General features: G+C 39.1%; 1 protein-coding gene across 1 annotated transcript in view; it reads right to left on the bottom strand.

Moving 5' to 3' along the window:
• Nucleotides 1–1,266: 1,266 nt before the first annotated feature.
• The window catches only part of Dnah5 (dynein axonemal heavy chain 5), a 235,205-nt gene continuing 226,917 nt past the window's right edge, over nucleotides 1,267–9,554 (bottom strand). The window contains exon 79 of the mRNA XM_021208310.1: nucleotides 1,267–2,952. Coding sequence (XP_021063969.1) covers nucleotides 2,801–2,952 — 152 coding nt within the window. The 3' untranslated portion in view covers nucleotides 1,267–2,800. The remainder of the gene's footprint in view (nucleotides 2,953–9,554) is intronic.

Here is a 9,554-nt window from a genome sequence, read left to right as displayed (position 1 = left end):
CCATTCTGACTCACACTACTACATGGCTAAAGATCAGTGGAAGCAAGCAGCATCCCGGAGAGAGCAGATGTTCGGGATTACACAGCTCTTCTTCCAGCTCTTCTTCGTCTCCTAATGGAGACATGATCCCCCTAACTTTGGGTTTCTTGACTTTTCATCAATACCCCCTATAGAGGAAGCTCAGAAAAGTTATTCTGAAGAACTGTACGTCTGCCTCTGAATGAAACTGAGCTTTAGGAAGAAAGCCTTATCTTATGTCCCAACTCTAAAAGGTTTCTAGTTGTCCAGAGGGTCATGGAAGAGCTGTTGACAGCATAGTACATAAAAAGAACCAGGGAAGAACTCAGGGAAAGGGGCATGGGAGGATGCACATCAGATAAGCAAGAACACATGGCTGCCGTCCAGCTTCCAGGAGCACTGCAGTTAAATTCTCTACATTCAGCTAAGAACCAATGGTGATTTTTAGGACACACAACTCCATGGAGATCATTTGCCCAGCATGCCTAAGACACTGGGTCCAAGCCAACAATACAAAACAAAACTGTAAAAATAGGAACATGATGGGGTCACACCTACTTACTCATCCTCCATATAGTGAGAATTCTGCTAGTCTTTGCTAATCATATCTGTGGTATCCAGTATTTTCCTACATAGCTCTTATCTTACAATCTTGATGTCACCTTTTATGTACTCTACATATGTCATGTTCCCCTCTCTAAAATTGAGATTGCATGTAATTGCATGCCTAAATAATTGCTCAGGATATATATCTGTGAGGTACATTGTATCATCAGAGAAACAGAGGACCCAGCACATAGATATTGTAAAATAAAATAAATGTAATTTAAATAACTCAGCAGTGAGACAGATGCGAAAGAAAGCCCCATCACTCCGCAGGGACGCAGGCCCAGTCCAGTATTTTATCCTGCATCCTAGGTTGTCAGAAGACTCAGTGATTTTTTTTTCTCCCTCAGAATGCTGATTCACCTTCCCATCAGCAGGAAGAGCCACGATAGAATCAGAGTGGCCAATCAGAAAGGAGTCTTGCGCCTCCTCCTGGCTTCATGGCTACCTTAAGTTCATTTCTAACATTCTATAATTGTTTGTATTGTGTCCTTCTGTACTAACAGGTTGCGCCATAGAGTCATATGAATTATAAGTTTTCAAATTTGATAGACTAGTTCTGACAGCATTTTTTCCTAGGTCCTCAGTGGCAATTACCCTCTTTCAAAAAATAAAAAATAAACAATCACAATTTAGCCATTTACTAACAATCTATTATTAATTTGCATCACATTCTAATTTTTATTATCTGTTTTTAAGGACAAAATAATCAGCAATAATTCTCAAGGATTGCCTGAAATATTAATTCATACAAGAGAAGCGATTTAAAGGGGAGTAGTATCACCCATGATCAGTAGTAGACACATTAACTAAACAGGTATAATGAGCACAAAGTAACGATATTGATCACATACCTGTATGTGATGAAAAGACACCCTCCCCACCCACTGCACACATAGAAAACCCATTACCTCAGAAGAAGCTGCAGCTAATAATCAGGCCTACAGCTGAACCGCAATTCTAATCATAACGCTGATTACGCTTCCTAGTCAATACGTACTAGGTGAGGCAAAAGGTCATTAATAACCAAAACTTAAAACAAAAGAAATGAAGAATTTCCTAGTTAACAAAATCCTTTGGAATCCCTCACACACCTTGTAGGGCGGCTTGATCATCCCTATTCTGGCTACCACATTTTAAATTGCTGTCTTTAGTTTCTCATATTATTATTTAATTTTTGTCCACATTCAAATTCATTTTATATCTGTAATCACAAAGAGATCAATACTTTGTAAATATTATGTTTCAATTAGTAGTATGCTTGTCATTTCTTCAAATGAACTTTCCAATACCACATTTCATAGTTGTCTAATACCTCCTGGTTTCTGTTAGCATAGCTTTAAAGTTGAACATTTGAAGCAGGTCCATTCCTTTCCTCTATTAAGTACAACTTTATATATAAAATTTGCCTTCAGTTTGTTTACCTCCTTGGTATAGAACAATAAGGATCTAAGCCTGTGAGTGTTTTGTTTTGTTTTGTTTTGTTTTGTTTCTTTCTCTGTTTAAATTCTTTTACAGTAAGATTGGATCAATTTACATTGTTCTAATGATGTGTGAGTGCATTATCGGTACAGACCCCGCACTTTCTCTAAGACATCAGTCAGGATCTTCATATTAATTATAAGCATCACTGAATGTTGCTCTACATGTTTACACTCCAAGTTCACCTGAGTTGCCTATTTACAATCTTAATCCATCTTCTATTTCCTGTTGTTTTGTAAAAATTAATTAGCTGCTTGAAGCCTTGAATATAAGTCTCCTGACCTGGCCAAAAAGCAAAAGGTAACAGAAACAACATTCACACAAGTTTCCCATGTTACTTTAGAGAACCTAGCTGCTACCAAAACCACATTAACAGACAAACAATCCCTTGGAGATAATAGCATCCATTTAACATAGACTTCAGATAGAAAGAAAAAGAAAATAGATGATTAGAGATGTGATGCCCACAATTCATTAGGAGATTGTTAACTATGCTTTTAAATCATAAGTACTTTAAAAAAAAAAAATGCCGGAGTCAGTCACCAATAACAAAATATATAAAATGCAGCTAAAAGTCCAAAGAAGTGTATGGGTTGGTATCATCTCATTCATTGCACACAACACAGTCTGACTTATGTATGCCCAGAACTGACAGAGAAACGAAGACTAAAATACTTTGGATCATATGTTTCTGTTACTTGACATCACAGAGAAGCGCAACCCCACGGAGAACCCAGTGTTCAGGGGCCTGGGCTGTCTTGAGGTCCACAGCAGCAATGTAGTTCAAGTCTGTTCGAACTGGCTTCTTGTAGATGGGACAGCAGTACAACCGAGGATCTCTTGCAGCTACAAAACACAATTTATAGCAGGAAGGATATTGTTTAATTTCTAAGTGAAGCATCTCAGAGCACAAGCCAGGTCTGTATATTCTGGAGGTCATTCCAGGGATGGACAAGGCTGATAGAATAAAGAACTACCTTCTGAGATTGTAGAAACCCTGCATGTGGCAGGCACTATCACATCAGCTATAGCAAGACACTCAGTCTCGTGTTGGTCTTTCTAGTCTCTCACCTTTGACCTCAACAACAATGTCCACTCATATTCTTCCTCTTTCACTCCACATATGAATTAGGGACTCCTTTCTACTCGTGCCTCTTGACCTCTCTCCTCCTTGGGTCTTAGGCACCCACTTCCACTTCCTTCACCATGCTTTTAAATCAGTAAATGTTTGTCAAACAAATCCAAGGGTCAGTCACCAATGAGAAAACAAGATAAAAGCAACTAAGCATCCAAGGAAGGGAGCGTGTGGGGGTCTGTGTTTGGCACAGGGATCCATCAACTTTGGATTGTGTTATCTAGCCTTTATTTCATATTCATCATTATTTATAATCTCATATTCAACCTCTGTACTGTAACATTCATCACATTTAAATCACAGGAAGGGGAATATCCCCAGACAAACAAAGTGTTGTGAATTTCCTTTATAAGCAAAGTCCTAAAAATAGCCGAGAAACAAAGAAACAGCCATAGCCATGAGACTCAATTCTCCCTCGAGGATTGAGAAACAAAGAAAGACCACAGTCTGAGATTCAGTTGTCCTTTGTAGAGTACAGGGATAATGCATCTTCCAAAACCAACTATGCAGCCCTAGTGTCTCTCCATTCCTCAAAGATCCCCAATAAATTACCCACAGACTCTTTCCCTCCAGCCCTGGACACCCCGTGCTCATAGACAGAGCCAAGTCTGAAGAGCACAAAACTACACAAGTTGTGCAGGCCCTCTTTTCAAAAAAGTGTGAAGATTTACAAATATTAATTAAGCCTAAGAGAGCCTGGGAAGTCACATTCCGTTCACACCTTATAAAGTCTGCTCTGCCCACAGAAGTTTACCTTTCTATATGTCTAATGTCCATCTCAGGAAGTAGTGTGTTCTCCTATGTTCTCTTTGAGACTATAAAACCTTTCAGAACAACAGTCTCACCCACACTGCCCCCTGCACTGCTTTGGAAAGTATGTGGAGCATTGCGCATGACTCTTGTAACTACTGAGGAAGAGCCACGTTTCACTCAAAGTGAAACTTGACTTACTGTATTAGTTTAATGAAGCTGGGCTCTGGAGTAGTTCAGAATTTAGTTACAAATTAGAAAAGCAAGGGAAAAATCTTATTATTTAACTGGATAGAACCTTCATCCCGCTCTCTCTGTGTTTTTAAAATACCCACTATAAATTATCTTGAAGGGAATGTTATATTATATTATATGTTTGTCTTGGCATAAAATAAATATTCTGATGTAGTGACTTGGAGCAAAGGTTATCCTACCCTGATTACACATATGGGGAAATTTAGGTTTAGCACAACTATGGATTGCCTAGTGTGTAGTGAGTGGATGCCAGGGATGTTGCAAACAACCTATAATTCATGGAATAACAAACTACAACGAAGTTCCAAAGCAAAAGCATACATGATATCTACCCTGGAAGACCTTGTGCTACAACAGTTAAGTCACAGTTACTACAGTACTTAATAACTCTCTGTGGACTTGATCTCATTAAAGTCATCATCAGAAATAAACAACAGTATAATATCCAACAATTCTCAAGTTTCAATGTTCCTTCTTTAGTTATTCTTAGGATAATGTTAGCCTCACTAGTTGAGAAAATATGTAGAATGCCATGTATGTGTGTATGTCTCTCTGTGTGTGTTTGTGTGTGTGTGTCTGTATATGTGTCTGTATGTGTCTGTATGTGTGTCTATGTGTGTGTTTGTGTGTGTGTGTGTGTGTGTTTGTGGGTATGTCTGTGGGTGTGTCTATGTATGTGTCTGTGTGTGTGTAAGCTCTGATCAAGTAAATGGCTGGCAATGAATCACAGAATATCGACTATACTAACTGATATATTTAAATCCTTTAATTCTAGGACCTACAAGCTTCCACAAAACACACAACTAATTGTTCTTGTTGTAAATTTGATTAACGGTCCTTTTATAAACCTCTAAATAAGCCATTAGAGTCTTACCTCTTAGTCTAATGATGATTATAACAATTATACTTTGTACAATATTTGACTACTTGGATTTTAATTCCAAAATAAATTGGAATTATAAAATAACAGAATCCTTTTTAATAAGCAGAGGAAATGGTTCTCCGAAACGTTTATTCAGTTTTATTTATTTTTAATTGATTCTTAACTGAAGACGCTCATGCCAAGTCACAGCACACAGCAAATATCTGAGACATGATTAGAAGTTACCCAAAGTATCATTTCATGGTGGAAATCCTACCATAAAACAGATTGTGTGTGCCCAATCCCCAGCTTACACAAGTAACTTTGAAATGAAGCGTTCAGGGAGAACAACTTAGCTACATATGTTTCAAGCTTTAGGGCTCCAGAAAACAGACAGTGGGGGGGACGAAAACGTGTGGACTCCAAACTGAATATCCTAAATATCTTAATAGATTGTCTTGGAGAAATTCTGCTTTCTAGCCACGTAACTTCCTTATCTATCCCATGCATTCATTCACAGATACTACATATGTTTCTGCACTTCCCAGTTCTTAAGCATTCCCTTTCCTTTGATTCCATAAGTGTCACTCTTTCCATCTTAAAAGCCTGTGATTTAAAATGATGATAGTAATGCTAATAAAATTATTTCATTTTACAGCTTCTGAATGCTCAACATGGGCAGTTCAGTTATGTAAGCAACTCTGTTGTGTATACTGTCATTAAGTAAGGTCCTTTACTCGCACTAATCTAATGCAGAGTAGAAAGCTGAAACCTAAGGGAATAAGATATTTCTCTGAGACTAAAAACTTAAGCATCAAACTTAGAAGGCCCACAGCTAATTAGGCTCCTAATCTTTGCAAAACCTGGCATGTGCCATGTATGGCTGAATCCTGGTCTTGTGCCATGTATGGCTGACTCCTGGTCTTGTGCCATGTATGGCTGACTCCTTGTCTTGTGCCATGTATGGCTGACTCCTGGTCTTGTGCCATGTATGGCTAACTCCTTGTCTTGTGCCATGTATGGCTGACTCCTGGTTTTGTGCCATGTATGGCTGATTCCTGGTCTTGTGCCATGTATGGCTGACTCCTACTCTTTGCAGCAGTATGTGATAATGGAGTAGACACCCCAGTTCCACTTGCAGCATATTCCAAAGCCAAATGGTGAACATTTGGATGCCTCCTGCAGTGGCATTGCTGTTTGGTAGCATCAGCCATTCATGACACTAGACCAGGAGTCAGCCATACATAGTCATCAGCACACGCAACAACTTGAAACTTCAAGATTTGTTGTGAAGTTTAAATAAGAAAATGTATGTGACTATCCACTAAAATATAATACTTGATGTGATACATGCCATTTGCCTTTCCTAGTCTCCCTTCAACACATGTGCTTACACATACATGCATGTACACACATTCTCATGTTCACACATGCACACACACAAGCATGAACACATGCATGAACAGATGTGCATGCACACATATTCTTATGTTCACACAGGCATGCACACACAACACACACATGTACACATTTGTACACATTTGTATGAACATACACATACATGTGTTCATATGAATGCACACACATGTATGCATGCATATTCTCATGCTCACACAGGTAGACACACATACATGCACATGTAAGCATGCACATGCCTGAACACATATATATGCACACACACACAAGTCCATCTATGCATATGCATGTGCACATACATACAGGCACATTCATGCACACAAATGCATGCAAACACCTTCATGCTCACAGATGCATGCCTGCAGGCATAGACATACATACAATTTTACTTTTCACTAGGAAGATCCCCCCAGACTGATGCTCTCCATTTCCTTTACAGAGTTCTAGATTTGCAAGTTAGAAGTGGATTAACTACTGTGGGGCTCCAGAAGTCAGGAAGTTGCCTCTCAACTGCCTTCTGTAGCTTGCCCTAACTCACGCAGACACAGCTGCATAGTTTTGGATGAGAGTGGGTCAGGGTGCACTGTGAGAAACACATTTATCGGGTACGAAATAACCTCATAAGCTTCAGAAATGCTAGAACCTCCCTCTCACCCCTGAGTGTTCAGGGGACCAGCGCCATGATCCCCCAAACATCCCAACCCCTCTGTCCTCTCCAGCTCCTTTTAGTTACAGCCCTGAAGTTGGTTTAGACACAGTATTCTACCCAGAAAAGTCATTCTGTAGAGTGGTATATTTTCTCCTGTATTCTCAAAGGAAGGTGGGAAGAGGCCAGTAAAAAATCTAGAATTTGTATGCACATAGTTTTCCCATTTTTGAGAATCCCACAAAACTTTAGTGTTTCTCTGTGATGTCCACATGATGAACACAAATGGTCAAATTTAAAGATACAACATTCCCATATTTTAGTGTCAAACAAATATCCAGATATCTTCCTTTTGAAAATAAACAAATCAGTCCTGCTTCTGTACTTCAGTAACAACTTCACTTTGAAGTGATAAATTACCTTTCATATTAATGCAAAATCTAACTGAGATTTTTAATTTTAAAGTGCTACATTTGAAGTGTCCTTTGGTCATTAACGATGCCACATTTCTGTATCTCAGAACCTTATTTAGTTCCCAGGATGAAATGAAATGAAATGTTCAGCAGGAAAGCAGCAACAGCAGTGTTACGTTTTCCGTTAGCAAATACCAGTCTCTTCAACCTCAAGGAAGACCAAGTGTCTACCTACAGCTGCTAAAACAAAGAAAGAACAGAGAACTAAATTGTATTTCTATTTTCCGTGCCTTGAAAAGTTCTTTTTCCCTTTTGCTTCTGTAGTTGCTCAGCTGGATGGCTGCAGCTGCCCTATAAAAATCTGTTATAAAATAATTTTAAAAAATGCCTCTATTATGAAATTTATGACTGCATTGTGGCCATTCTGATAGGTTCAATGCTGAATTGCCTTGGACTTTCACAGTCTGGTCACAAGGAAAGAAAAACAACCCCCAGCTCACTGTAGGAAGATTGTCTCTTTATTTTACACAGAACATGATTTCACAACATGTTAACTAAATACGATGGAAGGATGAATTAAATTTTCAAGGAAATATTTTGGGTAAAAGGATGATGTCATTAATAATTCTATAAACTAACTCCTGCCTCAGTGGAATTTGGCTCAGCCCTTCCAGTCATAAGGAAAGCTCAGCCACAAAAAGCCTGAGCAATACCATGTACTGGTAATGAGCACGCCCAGCCCTGGGAGCTCCTCCCTGTGGGCACTTCCTCCTTCATACCTTCAGGACCAATTCACCCCGAGGAAATCCACAGCTACTTTCACAGGAACTTTCCAAGCTAAATGCTTTCTATAAAACTTTGTACAATGCAAGATACCCAGCCTGGATCTGAGGGTGCTTGGTACATAACCACAAATTTAAAAAAAAAAAAGGAAAGCTGGACTTTTCTGCGACTTTTTTCTTTAATGTTGTCATTATTGTTACAGTTATGCCTTAAACATTAAAAAAAAAAGCAACTGTACTGAATTTATCAGTGACTCCTCCATATCAGGCTTTAAAAAACTTGTGTACACAATGGAGTACTACTCAGCTATTAAAAACAATGAATTTATGAAATTCTTAGGCAAATGGATATATCTGGAGGATATCATCCTGAGAGAGGAAACCCAATCACAAAAGAACTCACTCAATATGCACTCACTGATAAGTGGATATTATCCCAGAAATCTAGAACACCCAAGATATAATCTCCAAAACACAAGAAGAAGAAAATCAAGAAGAAGGAAGACCAACATGTGGACACTTCATTCTTCCCCAAAATAGGGAATAAAATGCCCATGAAAGAAGTTGCAGAGACAAAGTTTGGAACTAAGACAAAAGGATAGACAACCCAGAGACTACCCCACCCAGGGGTCCATCCCATAATCAGCCACCAAACACAGACACTATTGCATATGCCAGCAAGAACTTGCTGAAAGGATACTAATATAGCTATCCCTTGTGAGTCAATTCCAGTGCCTGGAAAATGCAGAAGTGGATGCCCACAGTCATCTATAGGATAGAACACAGAGACCCAAATGGAAGAGCTAGAGAATTTTCCCAAGGAACTGAAGGGGTCTGCAACCCTCTAAGTGGAACAACAATATGAACTAACCAGTACCCCAAGAACTTGTGTCTCTAGCTGCATATATAGCAGAAGATGGCCTAGTCAGCCATCGTTGAGAAGAGAGGCCCCTTGGTCTTGCAAACTTTATATGCCCCCATTCAGGGGAATACCAGGGCCAAGAAGTGGGAATGATTGGGCAGGGAAGCAGGGTGTGGGGGTAGGTTTAGGGGACATTTGGGATAGCATTTGAAATGGAAATGATGAAAATATCTAATAAAATAATTTTTAAAAAACGTGTATAGACTTTATGTCTTAGAATGACCTTCTCCTCCTCCTCCTCCTCCTCCTCCTCCTCCTCCTCCTCTT

The sequence above is a fragment of the Mus pahari genome, chromosome 11 (genome assembly GCF_900095145.1).
Source record: "Mus pahari chromosome 11, PAHARI_EIJ_v1.1, whole genome shotgun sequence".
In the NCBI taxonomy this organism is placed as follows: Eukaryota; Metazoa; Chordata; class Mammalia; order Rodentia; family Muridae; genus Mus; species Mus pahari.
The sequence above is the reverse complement of the archived record's forward strand: the minus strand, read 5'-3'. Positions and strand labels throughout refer to the sequence as shown.